The following is a 17,478-nucleotide window of genomic DNA, read 5'->3' on the forward strand; positions in this document are numbered from 1 at the left end:
CAAATGTTACATTTGTCTCAGTGGACTTCACAGTTTGTACAAAATATCAGTATGACAATACGACACCCTCTGTCCTTAGACCCTCACATCGTACAAGGAAACCCCACAGTTTTAAAGGGAAAAATGGGAGAAACCTCAGGGAGAGCAACAGAGGAGGGATCCCTCTCCCAGGACGGACAGACGTGCAATAGATGCCGTGTGAACTTTTATGATTACGTTTGAAAAATATGCCAACAAACAGACTTGCCCCGGTGACTGACAGTCCACCTCTCTTAACATTTCACTTCAGCTGTCCGTCTGCCTCCGTCCCCTTGCCTGACACTGTCAGCGCTCACCTCCATCACTCCAACCTCTTTCTAATAGACCTGGCAATCTCAGCATCGTCCCCCCTCCTTTCCATCCGTCCTTACTGTCTCCATCCTGCCGTCCTTCCCTCGTATATAGTTGACCTAACCTTCTCCTCCCTCTACCTCTCCTGGATGACTTAAGCCAAATTGCCGCTTGGAGGGCCCTTTTGTGGGTAGCAGAATTATAGTGCTCAGGGCCAAGGCCACAAGTTAAGTGCACTCTGCACCAAGGAAAGGTAACAAGAGGACTGAGCTTTACATATGTGAACAGAGGAGAAAGAAGGTTTATGTAAGACAGACTGCAGCTCGCAGCAGTAAGATGAAGCTTTGATTTACAACAAGGACAGCAAACAAGTAAACATCATATATATAATAGGTTTGCATGTCAACAATTCATTGAATGTTGCGATTACATGACGAGCACCTTTGGGAGGAATGCCCAAATAGATCAATTATTATGATCTAAAATGGTCAGACTACACTAACAATAGCTAGGTGTGCCCCATTAAGCACGGCTGGAGTTACGCTTTTCACTCAATGCTTGTGTTTTCTTGCATTGAATTCAAGTGTATCCTCATTTAGTGTTACACCTGATATCTGACAAACTTGGACATACTGTGCTTCAATTGAATGCACAGTATGTCAAAATAGTTAAAATGGCTTTGCAATACTCTCCCACACAGGCGGGTTAGTAAAATAAACGTTTGAACGCTACCATCTTTGTTTTCATTTCCCTGTATATGTTGTTTCTGCTTCCTTTTCATAGGTTTACAGGGTTTCAAGAGCTTTATGCCTGAAGTATTTCTAGTGCATACTGTAGATGCAGTGCAGCAGTCACACACACACACACACACACACACACACACACACACACACACACACACACACACACACACACACACACACACACACACACACACACACACACACACACACACACACACACACACACACACACACACACACACACACACACACACACACACACACACACACACACACACACACACACACACACACACACACACACACACACACACACACACACACACACACACACACACACACACACACACACACAGTACTGTACATGAAACACGCTGAACCATAGGTCAAAGCCTGCTGGCACTGCAACAGTGAAGCAACATGAGCTAAACACCCACAAAGCATCATGGGAGCAGGACGATGTGGGTGTATTGATTTCTGTGTGGGAGAGGGGCAGAGGGGTGGAGCTAAAACTGGAAATGCAGCGATGAGTGATACACATTGAGTAATGTCTAAATGGCAATGTGGGAGTGGATGTGATGGGGCAGGGTGGTGTATAACAGCAGCCACACCTCACCATGGAAACAGTTGCCTGGTGATAATGTGAGAATGGCCAATAGTGATGCTGCTCCCTGGATCAGCACCTCCCACCTGGAAGTGTCCAATTGATAAACATGTTCGGGATAGGAGGTAACAATTTCAATGTGAGAGCGTTAGCCATTTTACTGTGATTCTCGTTGGAGCTTGTGCGATAGAATCAAGGAAAACATATTTTCTTTTAGAGCTTCTGCTTAGAAAATAAAAAGCAGAATATGGCAACCTTTATCTCAAATCTTGGTTTCACAGCAGAGGCACGCTCAATGAGCCATACTCTCTTGGATATATCATTTTGCAGATGTGTTTTGCACATACAAGTTGTGAATCTGTATAATTTTATTTTACATGAAATTCTGAGAATAAATTACTAGTATCTGGACAATGTAAATGTGTAATTGAAAGAGCTACATAATCTAAATGTGTTGATATATCACACACAAAGAAGTACAGACACTCACTTGACAGAATACAGGTTTGTATGTTTTTGAGAAGAGCTGGGTGAGTTCCTCAGAGTCACACAGATCCAGCGGCAGCCGGTTGATACACAGACACCTGGAGTGGAGGTTCTCCTCTTGGCCCAGCTGGTTGACGTCCATCCACTGCACCATCAATGAGCGATCCTCCTGCACCATCAGAGAGCAGCATTACATTTTGCTAAGACCCTAAAGTACCTTCACACTCCCACACTGTAAATTCGGCATCCATTGTAACAAATATTAATTCATATTTTGGTACTTTTTTGTATACTGCCATCCTCTCTTCCTTTACAGAGCTGATATAAAGGTGTCAGCCGGTGAGATGAAAACTTCCATCTAGAATGTTTTTTTTACTTTCCTGATCACACAAGCAAGGTCAGTCTTCATTAACGATACAATTAACTGCTCTTATTTATGAATATAGAGATGTTTTTCGATCAGCATTTCTCGACACAGACAGTTTTTGTGTTCAACTTTCATGAAGTTATCACTTCGATAATAAGGCAAGGTTAAAAATATAAACATAGGCTATAATGTAATCAATCAAAGTACAATTTGCCATGATTTGACACAGCAAACTGAAATTCCTCTTGTACTCGTCAGAAAGCATCCAAAGCAACAGGATGCCTTCATTACACATTTTTTCAGTCTTATATAAAAAATAACAACAACATCAAACATGAAGTGCTTATTTTAACAACCAACTTTAACGTACTATCGGTCGGCCCAGCAGCTCCGAGCGGGCCCGTGAAGCGGAATCCTTCTTCATGTATTCAACAAACCCATATCCTTTGGAGTGGCCCGTCAGAAGGCTGTACACCAGGAAGGAGCGCTCAATGTTCCCATAGGCGCGCACCATCTCCTCCAGCTGCTGGGCGGTGAAGGTGTGGGGCAGGTTGGTGAGGCAGAGCATGGAGTCGGTGGGCTGCAGCGTGACATTGATCAGACGCCCCCGGACAGTGCTGTGGTGGAGGGAGCGGATGGCATCCTGAGCCTGGCCCCCGTTCAGCAAAGTCACAAAGGCTGGAGGAGGGGACATTATGGAGACAGGGACGAGGCGAAAAGATAGACAAAGACCAGGATGCACACATAGAATGACATACACAGACATATGTGGACAGGGACATGTGAGAGACAAGCACAACACAAACATACATTTAAAGCAGACATTCAGAAACAGGCAGAAAGCAGTTTGTGGAGATCGTAGAACACACAGTCAAAAGACATGCAAAAAACAAAAAACAACTCGCATCAAAAGCAAAGAAAATGAATGACAGGCCGAAAGTGGCAAAGTGACAGAAAAAATAAGGGATAAAAGGCACAAACGAACAAAGTCACAGACAGTCATAATGACAGACAGACAGACAGACAGATACACAGAGAGAAAGACAACACATTAGCTTGAAAGCCAATAGGGAGCCACTATGCAGGGGGAATGCACTGTGACACACACATATACACAAACTAATCATTTAAAAAAGTGTGTCAGATAAAAAATATTATTTATGAATGCTTAAATACTATTGGAAATGTCCACGCATTGCAAATAAAAAACTACTCCTCAGAGGTTCCCTCAAATGAATGCGAGTATCATGTTTTTTTTCCTTTTTATCCTTCCAGATATTACTCCCTTCCCTGAAATTGAAATTGTCAGCTGTCTGGCCGTCAGTAGTTTCAGTGTTTAGTTTTTTTTGCCATTAAAACGAGAAAAGCCTACTGTGTCTACTGTGTAGAGAAGAGGTCTTTCATATTTTATGTCATGTCATTCCCAATAGACTTCCTTTCCTACTACCCATGCATATGGGAGGAACAGTGTGACTGTAAAGAACACTAATAGCCTCGAGTGAATATACCCTTAAACAGCCTCATATGAAAACAGCCACTGACAGATTAATGGGCTGTGAAAAGAGGTGGTAATAAATTGATCTGCGAAGTGTATCTAAAAACCCAACGTGTGCGTGTGTATGAAACTCAAATATACAATAATCTGGCTCGCTAAATCTAGGCCACCACAAAACTTAACAACAGGTCAAATCTTACACCTGAATCATTTGCACTAGGAATTATTACATCTCCTTTATGACAGATCAACTTAGCAAAGCCCAATAGGGGCCTGCAGCATAAATATGAAATTGCATTATGCAGCGCTCAGCAGGCATGGCTGAAAAAGAGCAGTACAAAATAACGACAGCAGTGTCTGGGCACCCTAAGGTGTCAAAAGGAGAAATAGTTAGAATTGTAAACATCTAACTAGGCTAACATAGTAGGTACACTACACACAGAACATGTGCAAGGCCAAAACCATATCAACTGAAATTTGAAATTGAGAATCAAGCTCTCTGGGTCCAGTGTAACTATGGTGATAGAGATAAAAGGTTTTGTAATGAGCACCTTGTTCTCAGACTTAAACTGAATTGCATCACACCCTTTCACCAATAAGAGATTAAATAAAATGTATTAAATGTATTACTGATTCATGGTACTGTAGAGTGGCACACTGTAGATTCTGCCAATATTTAGCTTTTCACATGCAGATAGATATCACCCTGCCTCAGGACGATGCCCCCCCCCCCCTCTACCTGAGCGAGAACATAACCCAACGTCTCTCAGAGCTCCAACCTCCTCTTCTGTTACTCTAACCCTGAAGTCTTACACTGTTGTTCTTGAGAAAGTGTTTCACCACAAGAAACGTTGCATGACTCACCAGAACACCTTGTTTTATTTTAAAGAAATGTTATTGGCTATCTATTCCTCATCAGGTCGGTGCTTTAAGCTGTTTTCAGTCACTTTCAGTCATTTATTCCTTTTAAAGAATGTAGACAAAGGAAACCTTTAAACCGCGACATTTTATCATTTTCAAGTACGCCATTTCTGTGTTCCAATTAATGATGCTTCATGTTGGAAGTGAAAGTTGAGTGTCACTTGTAGCTCTTGCCTTCCATTAGTGGAGATGAGTGATAGAGAGGCCGAATCCAGCAGACAGAGTTACAATTTAGCATTATTCACAGGGCAAAGACAAAAGAGGCTTCATCCTTAAATATTGTGTTCCAATGTTTATGATAAGTGAATAAAATATATTTGTATGGGTGAAAATGTAAACTATGCACACAATTGTCATTACTTATCTGTTTTGATTGACCACTGAAAAGTAAAATAGAGCCCTAGCTTAGCTTCTGGAACCATAGTGAATGTCAATCAGAGTAAAAAAAATCATGTGGCATGTTCTGAGGTCACATGTAGACGTATATAGTGTCCTTACTGTAAGGTAATTATTATATGTACAGCACTTTGGCTCGACCAAAAACCGTTTTAAAAATGTGCTATATAAATAAAATTTGATTTAAACTTTTTGGCCAAAGGGGGATAGATACATATAAGATACATATTAACATTGGAAGAAAATGCACATTCCCTTTCTACTCTGGTGCAGGCTGGTAAATCAAAAAATGTATTCAAAAGCAAAACACATGTGGAGCCGACAGGAAATCTGGAGGTGGCTAAAACACATCTGTAACGCACGATGCCCCAACTGACCTGGACACGAACACCACGTTTAATGTAACATCAAAGCTAAAGTTTAGGTACATGCATGCATCTAATCCTTAAACATAGAGATCGGCAGGGATGCAATGTCTACTTTCTTTTGATTAACAATGTAGAGCCTACAATTACATTTTACACACTGCTCCTCTATATGTGCAGACGACTATGACTCAGATCAGATGGGCGGTGGAGTCTTGGGTGGAAATATTTGCCAATACGTTGTTGAAATGAGCAACAATTGGGACATCTGCTCAACAGGCGTCTGCGCCGAGAACATCAACGTAGGCAGATCTAATGCAAGGTCAGGGTTGAGCTGACACAAAAAAAACTACACCCATCTCTCTGGATCTTTATCGGCTGGCCTGTACTTGTCCCTCTACTGCATCTGTATCTCTTGATGTCTGAGTTTTTGCAGCTTTTTCGGCTCTATCTATTGGCTTTACACTTGTCTGTTTTTGGTCTCCCTCACTACTTCTCTCCCAGTTTCTGTATCTCTATTTTCATGTGCCTCTGTCTGTCTTCAGATACCGCCTCCAGCCAAATCAATTACACCACACACACACACACACACACACACACACACACACACACACACACACACACACACACACACACACACACACACACACACACACACACACACACACACACACACACACACACACACACACACACACACACACACACACACACACACACACACACACACACACACACACACACACACACACACACACACACACACACACACACACACACACACACACACACACACACAGAGTAATAGATCTCTTACACTAAACAGAGAGCCTAATCTGGTTTTAACCCGCTAAATACGCTACCTTACATTAGGCATTAGGAGGAGATAGAGAGAATACTGTTTGGGCTTTATGCTAAAGCTCTCTCTCTCTTTCTATTGCCTCTAATAGACACAGTGCAGCCGTCAGGCGGGGGCTGACGTCAAATCCTGCTCAATACTTTCTCCAACAGTGAAAGGGATAAGTCTAAGATGCTTAAATAGTTTACAAAATAATCTTATAATTCACAGGCTGGCAATCATTGAGTGGGTTTCCAAGTGAAAACTCACAAAAGCACATACAACTTAATTATGGGTCCCCGCTTCTGAAAATGTCGATTATTCAGCATGATCCTGTGAGAGGTGTGTAGGGGCACAGGAAAATAAAATCTTCAGTTGAAACCCCTCGAAGGAACAATTCTGACGCCACATTCCCTGATGAAGGAGCTAATTAAAATCAGGGGAGCTACGAACAGCGCGGCGGAACCCTGAAACTCCAGAGGTTGGTCCCTTGGATGTGTGAAAGGTGGTCCTGCTTTTTCATCTCGGCCCGAGGCCTAGATGAAAGTCTCAGGTGGAGAGAGGAATCTCACAGAAATAAACATCTCAGTGAGCTAACAAGGGAAAACCCCAGGATCTAAATTCAATCCACGTGCCGTCGTCACTTTGTCTTTGAGCACCAGCATGCAATATTATCATTATTATGACTAGAAAAGTTTGTACAATTTAGACATTTTAAAGAAATTGCCTTAGACCTGGCACACACATTGTCAGAAACACACAAGTATCAGAAATTATGAATATAGAAAAATAATATATATTAAACACAATAATCAATTTCCATACTGCTGAGGAACCCGATTATACATGAAGCCACTATGGACACTGTCTCCTTTTAAATAATGCTTTCAATTGTTGCATTTTTTGCTGCCATTTAATACAATAATTAAACTCTGGTTCTTACATTTTGTTGGCTAAGGATCAAATGTTAATTAGAATATGTTAGGCAATTCCTGGCCTCTAATAATAAAAACTTGACCTACAGATAATTTCTTTCAGTTTTTTTATTTAAAAGCTTTCACCTAGAAAAGCAGGTTATTTTACAATAATTATTAAAAAGAGACATTTCCCCAAGAACCAGCCTCAAAGTTATCTATTATCTTGTATGATACTTTCATCCCTTACAGACCATCAAGTGAGAAAATTATAATTGTAACCATTCGCCTGATCATTCTTCTGTGCTAAAGGTGAGAAGTTGCTTGAGTAATGATGTCGAAGATTTCAATTTGCTCTTAGAGATGAAAGGCAGATACGGGGAAGCCAGGGAGCCGAGGACGATGTTTAAAAATGACATCATCTTTGCCATTTCAAACTGAACTAAGGTAATATTATCTGTGTGGCTGACAGGCCAGGAAGGATAGGCTCTCTATGGATCTGCTGCTCTTTGATATCAATCCCTCCACGCACGCACGCACGCACGCACACACACACATTGATTATGCACACCAGTAAGAGTACTAGATCTGAATCATCCTAACAATAAATCCCTCTAAAATGTTCTTGACTGCAAACTGCAAAGTGTATAAATCCTTGGATCACAGCAAACACCATTTTTAAAATGTTACAGCTTTAATCTGAAAGGCTTCCCAAACATTTGTATGGTCTGAAAGGCATAAATTCAATAAAAACATTTGAAAAATAAAAGATACGTGTCTCTTTCGCTTTGAACTATCTGGGGTAAAACATCATTAAGCAAGTATGTCTACAAATACACACAAACACTAAATCAGCTATGACACAGCCATGAGTTGTGCCTATTAGTTATGTAGCACCAATAAACCTCATCCATCCTCTGGCTTTTTATATTCCTCCTCTGCTACAGCATCTACATGAGTAAACACTTCAGACGAGTCCTCCTCACTCATCCTCTCCTCTCATCCTCGCAGCCCTTTGTCTCCCAACACATCGGCCCTCCCACACCCTCCTCTCCATCATCACCACCTCTCTGCTCGCTTTTCCTCTGCTCTCTCACTGTTTCCATCCATCAGTCCTCTCGTCTCCAGACACTTCCACTTCAAGCTTTCGGGGGACATTAGGGGTAAATATTTGTAGGTTTAAATCAGTAGCAGATCCATAGAGAGCATGTTAACAAATATAGATGATGTACAACTCCATATCGCAAACATTTTTGCATTACCACATTTATTTTTGACAACCAGCCTAGTCTGGGTCACTCTGTTTTCTATTATCTCAACTTCCCTCAGTGTCATGGGTGATTTGATTTGGATGTGTCTGGACCTGCCTATTACAGTCTCTGTGCTCCATTGAGTCCAGTTGGTGTTCTGTTTGTTTTTTGGCCTTCCTGCCCAACATTGGAGGCTGCTCCCAGTTCTGCAACAGACTGGAGAAGCTGCCTTGTTGACAGTCAGCTGTCAATAATTAATATCCCATTCACTGTCATTTAAATGAGCAGGAGATGCTTATTTCTTCACACAAATATGAAGAAATTATAAGAGATATAACGTGTTTGTAATTATGATGGAAGCCACTAATTCAGGCACATTGATGGGTTGCTTGTACTGATCCCATATCATTATTTTCTCTAGTGAGCGATATGTGATTTGTACAACAGTAAGACAAGAACATAAAGTATACATTTGGCACAGTATTCTTTTTGTTCTTCAGTCCAACTTTAAATCAATCTTGAGTCAATCATAAAACTGCTGAAGCTTGGAGTTACATTCGACTGAAGAGGTCTCTGCTACAATATGAAACAATTTTACTGGCCTCTACAGCTTATATAACACTCGGTCACTAGGTTTTCACACGTTCTTCCAGCGTTTTTATAGAAAAAGGTAAAAACATCCTCATAAATAGGTTTCTTCTCAAATAACAGAAGCTTGAACCTGTTGTCGAACAGGCAAGTGCTAAACATTCCTAACAAATGTGACTAAACCTTTGTGTATAATAATCTTTTCCTAACCCAAATTAAAGCTGAAGTATGTTTAAACACGTCATCACTGTGTTACCTGGTAATCTTCCAACCGTGGATATAGCAATGATCCATATGTCCACACTGCAACTGAGTGTTAGAATGAGACACGTTATCAAATACAAAACCATATCGCTATAGGACTCAAAATGCAACAAGTGTGGAGCAAGATGCAGGCTAGCATGAAAGCTAGTAACGTTACAATGTTTCAAAAATGCAAACATTTGGACAGATTTTTTATTATTGTGTTGTTGTTATCAGCTGTAGCAGTAGTATTGATAGTAATAGTTATAGTATATTGATGTTAAAGAGACCTATGTGGAGGTTGATGAGTGGGTGTTTGATGTATAGGCTTTAGAGATGGAAAATGAAGGGATAGAGGGAGGAGATGCATGAGAGGCTGAGTGGATCTACCACTCTGCATCTCTTCAACCAGCCGCCCACTCACCCGCCCACAGCTGCTTTGTTCACTCTGCCGCTCAGTCCCTCTTTACAACATTTCCCACAAAAAATAGATTTATTATTTAAAATATTGACAAATGTAATTTTGTGTGGTTTTATACAGTTTAAGTAGCCAACATACGGATATTTGCAATGGAAAAATAAAATGTAATAACTTAGTGATTTATATCGGATTTTTTCTTTTTAAAGTAAACATTTTTAGAAATGTTAAGAAAAAAGTCTGTCATCAAATACTTTCATGAAGTAGTCAAAAGGATAGTCAAAACAATAATAGTTTAATTGTGCATATGATCCCTCTCCAACTCAACTCACCATCTATTGATACTTCCAGTACTTCGCTCTGTCTTTCACATTTTTCCTCCACCCTCATGCACTCAGTCTGTCAGTCTCCCTTTCAACCAATAGTCATACAATCTGTAATTTAAGTCACTCATAACCTTCATCCTCACCTCAGTCTCTTAACATCCTCCCACCACCCATCCTGCTGATGGTTTTAACCTTCCATCTTCCTGTCCTTTCTGCCCTCCCACCGTCTTTCTCACAAGTCTCAAGTAAAAGATAAAATTACATTTGAACTACGGTCTCACCAAATACCTTAGATCTAATCTTATTTAATCAAACCTTACAAACAGATCAAGCAAAACCATATGGGTCACTTAGTGCAGGTCAAACCTTACACAAACATCCGTCAGCATTGAGTAACACTTTTAGATGTGACTTGATTTCATACTTATGGGCATTTTTCACCTTTTTTAATTCTTATTGACAAAACTGTTATTTGATTTTTTAGGAAAATGATGGGCAGATTCAACAATATTAAAATTAAGGCCACGCTCAAATGGACTTTAATGTTATTTTCTCAGTCACATTAGTAAAACCATGCACCTGTTATGTCTCACACTTGACTGAACACGAGTATAACACAAAAGGTTCTGTTTTCTCAGAAACGACATACACTATACAAGTTAATTAAACCCCAAAGGCTTTTGAAATATCAAATTGATAATGTTTTCATCTTTAAATTAAAAAATTAAAAGTATTGAAACAAATTACTCCGAAAAAATGCTTAAAATACAGCTTATTTAATATATGTTTCTTCCTCGCACAAAAAAAGAGGAAGAAAACACGGAAAAATATGAATATTCAAAACTGCTTCTAGCAATACTTTAACTTCCCTTTTTTTTTTATTATAAAGGAACACCTAACTTCAGACTAGTTTTAGTGTCTGTTTTTGTGGTCAGCTGGTTTTCAGAAGTTCTTCTTATCTATAATGTGCATTTGTGTGCTCCTTAAAGATAGACACATGGGAGCCCTGATAACTTGAGAACCAGAAGTCTCAGTCACTAAGATATGTGTGTGTCCACATGTGTGTATCTCTGTGTACACTCATGATTTCAACAGAAGCGTTCACCCAGAAGAGTGAAACCATGTGTGTAGGGATTTTTTATGTGCATTGGTGTGAATCATAGATAAGACAAACACTTCTGACACAAACTTTGAATACTGTAGAAATCTTGAGGGTTAATACACAGTATATGTGCATATTCCTCCATATTTCAGAGATGCCTAAAGCACATTATATGTGAACAGGGATCTATAAAAGTGTTTATTTTTCAAAAGCTGTTTTTAGATTTTTTACATTTTTCCTACAGCAGTTTCTTCAGATTTTGTTTACATTTTCAAAAGTCTTTACACACCACAACTGCACTCTCTAGGCCCTTGTGCAAGCTGACATTGGTTGTGTGAAGATTAAAGAAGCCACAATTATTCTTCAGTTTTAGGATGCAGTGATTATTGCAAAATGGTTGAAGGCAATAATGAACTCCAAGAGATTTATCTTAGTCTTAAGTCTTAGAAGTTATGATTTGTTACAGATGAAAGAAGAAAAAAACATCAGCCATGACCACCAATGGTTAATTCAACATGAATTACAGGTGTTGCTGACACTGTTGTGTAAACTGGCAGCTTTTGTGCAGTTAAATTCAGCATTTTATGCCAATACTGCATACATGAACAGGAGGAAAGCAATTACCCAACAAATGTGGGATCCTTGTGTCCAGTGGCATCATCCTGAATCATGAGAACATTGAGCTTAGTTTACCCGACTAGCATGCTAAAGCTGACAAATGGTACGCTGACAAAACGTTACGGGGAAAAAACTCGCTCTCCAGAATTTCTATTTGTGAACAGTAGACATCAGGGCCGTTTCTAGCTTTCTGGGGGCCCTATGCAAGATGCTGTTTGGGGGCCCTAGTTTTGACAGTTGTTTAACTACAATGGGGGGGATTCCGAAGCCTTTAAGATGATCTGTGGAGATGCATCAATCTGTTATACTTTAATAGGAAAACAGGCTAATTTCACGAAAACCAAGCAATTGAAATTTACAAAAAATGATATTAAAAAGGTAAACAATAAGGCTCCTCTATGTCAATAAATGCAAGAGATGCAGCATTTTCTCAACAATGTTTAATTTACATTTTTCATCTTCCTCAGACGTCACTCATTGGCTGACAGCCTAACGATGATTTGGACTTTATTACCCCAAAAACCCAAGCCACAGCTTTGCTATCATTGCAGTTTAGTCGTGTTTATATCTTACATTGGATTTGTAAGCATATAATGCTTCACTGAACACAGGAGGGGGCTTGGCTGTCTACAAATAAAGACGGCTCATTTTAATTCTCCCCAAATATATTGAGGCTGAACCTGAACTTTGAATTCTCTGCTCCCATCATAATCTTGGTGATCTTGTTAAAATTGTGAATGCAGAATTAGAAATACTATGTAACTGGTTCGCAGTTAATACATTATCCCGTACCTACAAAGACCGTACCTACAGGGTAACTTGGAGAGGGTCCGAGTCCGACCCTTGTCAATTAACTACAGGGGTCCCTCAGGGCTCTGTTCTTGGTCCCCTCCTCTTCTCCCTGTACACAAACTCGCTCGGATTTGTCATTAGCCCGCATGGTTTTTCATACCACTGCTACGCTGACGACACCCAATTAATTCTGTCCTTGCCCCGCTCAGAGACCCAGGTCGTCGCACGCATCTCTGCTTGTTTAGCTGACATCTCTCAGTGGATGTCCGCTCATCATCTCAAGCTCAACCTTGACAAAACTGAAGTGCTTTTCCTTCCGGGAAAAGATTGTCCCACTCTTGACCTGACTATCAACATCGGCACCTCTGTTGTTTCCCCGACCCAGACTGCAAGGAATCTGGGTGTGATCCTAGATAACAACATGTCCTTCACTGCAAGCATCGCTGCTACAACCCGTTGCTGCAGAAACACGCTTTACAACATCAGGAAGATACGCCCCCAGCTGACCCAGAAAGCGACGCAGGTTCTGGTCCAGGCTCTCGTCACCTCACGCCTAGACTACTGCAACTCCCTCCTGGCTGGTCTACCTGCATGTGCCATCCGACCTCTGCAGCTCATTCAGAATGTAGCGGCTCGTCTGGTCTTCAACCTTCCTACATTTTCCCACACCACGCCGCTCCTCCGCTCCCTCCACTGGCTTCCGGTAACTGCTAGAATCCACTTCAAGACAATGGTACTTGCGTACCATGCTGCGAATGGATCTGGCACGTCCTACATCCAGGACATGGTTAAACTGTACACCCCAGCGCGTGCTCTACGCTCTGCATCAGCCAAACGACTCGCGGCACCCTCGCTGCAAGGGGGACCCAAGTTCCCATCAGCAAAAACACGTGGGTTTGCTATCCTGGCTCCAAAATGGTGGAATGAGCTCCCCATTGACATCAGGACGGCAGAAAGCTTACACACCTTCTGGCGCAGACTGAAAACTCATCTCTTTTGACTCCACTTCGAGCGATAGAATTACTAACAAAGAACTGCTAACAGAGCACTTATATACTAATAAAGGACTGGCTTATCTATAGCCAGTTGAGTAGCACTTGACATACTTGGCTCTATGAAACCTGATGTACTTATATGTGTTAGGATTTGTCTGTGTTAGTATTTTTCGTGTCCTTTTCTATCTTTGGGTTTCCTATTTTATTTTGTAAAGTGTTCACCCCCGTTTCCTGCCTGTTTGCTTTCTGTCGGTTTCCCTCTCTGATTACCCAATTGTGTTCACCTGGTACCTATGTGTTTTCTCCTCCCTCCTCACCTGTCTCGTGTTTATGTGATTAGTCCTGGGTGTATTTAAGTTCTGTGTTTTCTGTCTCTCTTTGTCGGGTTGTCTTGTGATTTGGCTTGTCCTCGGTGAGTGTTCTGTTCTGCCTGTATATATATATATATATATATATAGAGCCTTGAAATAAAGGAATTATTTTGACTTTAATCTGCATTTGGGTCCTACCTGCTTCCTTCGCTCTACCGTAACATTACAACCCGACCAAGAATATGGGCCCAGCAGATCCTTTTGAGCAGGAATTATTGGATTTTACTTTTTCTTTGGCTACCTGCTCTTATCAATGGATAGGAGCGGTCAGGGTTCAGCAGCGAGATGCTGCTCTGGCAGAAGCAGTCCACCTTACACTGAGGAATCAAAGTTTGGTGAAATTCTTACCTGCCAGGCTTTTGGATTACCTCACAATTTGTTTTCCCAGTCCTGACAGACCCAGGTCTCCCAACTCCTGTTTTGACACCACACGCATTGGTGTGGTCCGTCTGGCGTCAGCCCCTGCTTCTCACCCAGTGTTTGCTACTGTCCAGGAGCCATTCGCTGGTACTCGTCTGGCCTTTGGAGGTCCACGGAGCCTCCAAACGGCTCCTAAAGGAAGGGGTCGCAAGGCCAGGTTGGCAGCACGAGCCCAAAGGGCCAGGGTTCCAGAACCAGTTCAGCCCCCAGCAGTCATGGTTCCGTGCCCCAGTACCATCCCACATAGCCATGGTACCGTGCTCCAGTACCACCCCACACAGCCATGGATCCGTGTTCCGGCTCCAGTGCCGGTCCCAGCAGCCATGGTCCCTGCTCCGGAACCGGACTTTACAGCCATGGTTCCGGCCCTGGTTCCGGCCTTAGCAACCATGGTTACAGCCCCAGTTCTGGCCCCAGCTGCCATAGTCCCTACTCAATTCCTTTCTCAAGTCCCTCCTCTAGTCACTTCCCTAGTCCCTTCTCCAGTCCCTTCCCGAGCCCCTCCTCTAGTCTCTCCTCTAGTCCCTTCCCAAGTCCCATCTCCAGTTCCATCTCTAGTCCCATCTCCAGTTCCATCTCGAGTCCCCTCTCCAGTCCCCTCTCGAGTCACCTCTCAAGTTCCATCTCTAGTCCCGCCTCTAGTCAATTCCCTAGTCCCATCTCTAGTCCCTCCTCTAGTCACTTCTGGAGTCCCCTCTCCAGTTCCCTCCTCTGGTCCCTCCTCTAGTCCCTCCTCGAGTCCCCTCTCTAGTTCGCCTCTCGAGTCCCCTCTCAAGTTACCTTCTCTAGTCCCTCCTCTAGTCCCTCCTCTAGTCTCTCCTCTAGTCCCCTCTGGAGTCCCCTCTCCAGTTGCCTCCTTTAGTCCCTCCTCTAGTCCCTCCTCAAGTCCCCTCTCTAGTTCCCCTCTCGAGTCTCCTCTCGAGTTTCGTTCTCTAGTCCCTTCCCTAGTCCCTCCTCAGGTCACTTTCCTAGTCCCTTCTCTAGTCCCATCTAAAGTCCCTACTGAAGTGCTGTTGGAGGTCCCGCAGACCACTCTTCTGCCGGGGGTCCTGCCAACCCCAGGTCCTGTGCCGTTGGAGGTCCCGCAGACTACTCTTCTGCCGGGGGTCCTGCCAACCCCATGTCCTGTGCCGTTGGAGGTCCCGCAGACTACTCTTCTGCCGGGGGTCCTGCCAACCCCATGTCCTGTGCCGTTGGAGGTCCCGCAGACTGCTCTTCTGCCGGGGGTCCTGCCAACTCCATGTCCTGTCCCGTTGGGGGTCCCGCCGACTGCTCTCCTGCCGGGGGTCCTGCCAACCCTGTGTCCTGTCCCGTTGGAGGTCCCGCCGCCTACTCTCCTGCCGGGGGGCCTGCCAGCTCCTTGTCCTGTCTCGTTGGTGGTCCCGCCGACTGCTCTCCTGCCGGGGGTCCTGCCAACTCTTAGTCCTGTGCCGTTGGAAGCCCCGCCGACTACTCTCCTGCCGGGGGTCCTGCCGGCCCTTTGTCCTGTCCCGTTGGGGGTCCCGCCGTCTGCTCTCCTGCCGGGGGTCCTGCCAACCCTTTGTCCTGTCCCGTTGGGGGTCCCGCCGACTACTCTCCTGCCGGGGGTCCTGCCAACCCTTTATCCTGTCGCGTTGGGGGTCCCGCCGTCTACTCTCCTGCCGGGGGTCCTGCCAGCTCCTTGTCCTGTCTCGTTGGAGGTCCCGCCGACTACTCTCCTGCCGGGGGTCCTGCCAACCCTTTGTCCTGTGCCGTTGGAGGCCCCACCGACTCCTCTCCTGCCGGGGGTCCTGCCAACTCTTAGTCCTGTGCCGTTGGAGGCCCCGCCGACTACTCTCCTGCCGGGGGTCCTGCCAACCCTTTGTCCTGTCCCGTTGGGGGTCCCGCCGTCTGCTCTCCTGCCGGGGGTCCTGCCAACCCTTTGTCCTGTGCTGTTGGAAGCCCCGCCGACTGCTCTCCTGCCGGGGGTCCTGCCAATCCCGTGTCCTGGTCCTCTTCCGTGGGGGATCCTGCCGAGGCCTGTCCCACCAGCTCCGACACCGGGTCCTGCCCGGCCTCCGGCACTGTCCCGTCAGCGCCTTCCTGCCCGGCCTGCGGAGCTGTCTGGTCTTCGCCCTTGAGCCCGGCCCCCTGAGTGCAGCGGTCCTCGCCCTCGGGTCCGGCCCCCTGACTCTTCCTGCCGCTGCCTTTGCCCCTCCATGGTCCCCACCTTGGACTCTGTCTTGCCCCCGGGCCGTCCGCCCGAGTCCCCCTTTTTGGACTCCGCCTTACCCCCGGGCCGTCCGCCCGAGACCCCTTCCTGGTCCTCTGCCTTGCCCCCGGGCCGTCCTCCCGAATCCCCCTTTTTGGACTCTGCCTTGCCCCCGGGCCGTCCGCCCGAGACCCCTTCCTGGTCCTCTGCCTTGCCCCCGGGCCGTCCGCCCGAGACCCCTTCCTGGTCCTCTGCCTTGCCCCTGGGCGGTCAGTTCAGTCCCGTCCTCCTGACCCCCTCCTCCCACCCTGGTGGCTTAGTGATGCATCCCTCCTCCGGACCCCCTCCACCCACCCTGCTTGAGTTTTTGGATTTTTGTTTTTTGTTTTGGGACGTCTGGGATCCGTCCCTTGAGGGGGGGGTACTGTTAGGATTTGTCTGTGTTAGTATTTTTCGTGTCCTTTTCTATCTTTGGGTTTCCTATTTTATTTTGTAAAGTGTTCACCCCCGTTTCCTGCCTGTTTGCTTTCTGTCGGTTTCCCTCTCTGATTACCCAATTGTGTTCACCTGGTACCTATGTGTTTTCTCCTCCCTCCTCACCTGTCTCGTGTTTATGTGATTAGTCCTGGGTGTATTTAAGTTCTGTGTTTTCTGTCTCTCTTTGTCGGGTTGTCTTGTGATTTGGCTTGTCCTCGGTGAGTGTTCTGTTCTAAGTCGCTTTGGATA

General features: G+C 44.4%; 1 protein-coding gene across 2 annotated transcripts in view; it reads right to left on the bottom strand.

Moving 5' to 3' along the window:
* Positions 1–17,478, bottom strand: part of raver2 (ribonucleoprotein, PTB-binding 2) — a 97,476-nt gene that overhangs the window by 31,180 nt on the left and 48,818 nt on the right. The window contains exons 3-4 of one of the 2 annotated variants that reach the window (XM_034082052.2): positions 2,901–3,208; positions 2,168–2,332 (exon numbers count right to left, since the gene is read on the bottom strand). In XM_034082052.2, the coding sequence (XP_033937943.1) occupies positions 2,168–2,332; positions 2,901–3,208 (473 nt within the window). The remainder of the gene's footprint in view (positions 1–2,167; positions 2,333–2,900; positions 3,209–17,478) is intronic. The other variant, XM_071202920.1, reaches the window with a different exon arrangement.

The sequence above is a fragment of the Pseudochaenichthys georgianus genome, chromosome 4, assembly GCF_902827115.2.
Source record: "Pseudochaenichthys georgianus chromosome 4, fPseGeo1.2, whole genome shotgun sequence".
Taxonomy (NCBI): Eukaryota; Metazoa; Chordata; class Actinopteri; order Perciformes; family Channichthyidae; genus Pseudochaenichthys; species Pseudochaenichthys georgianus.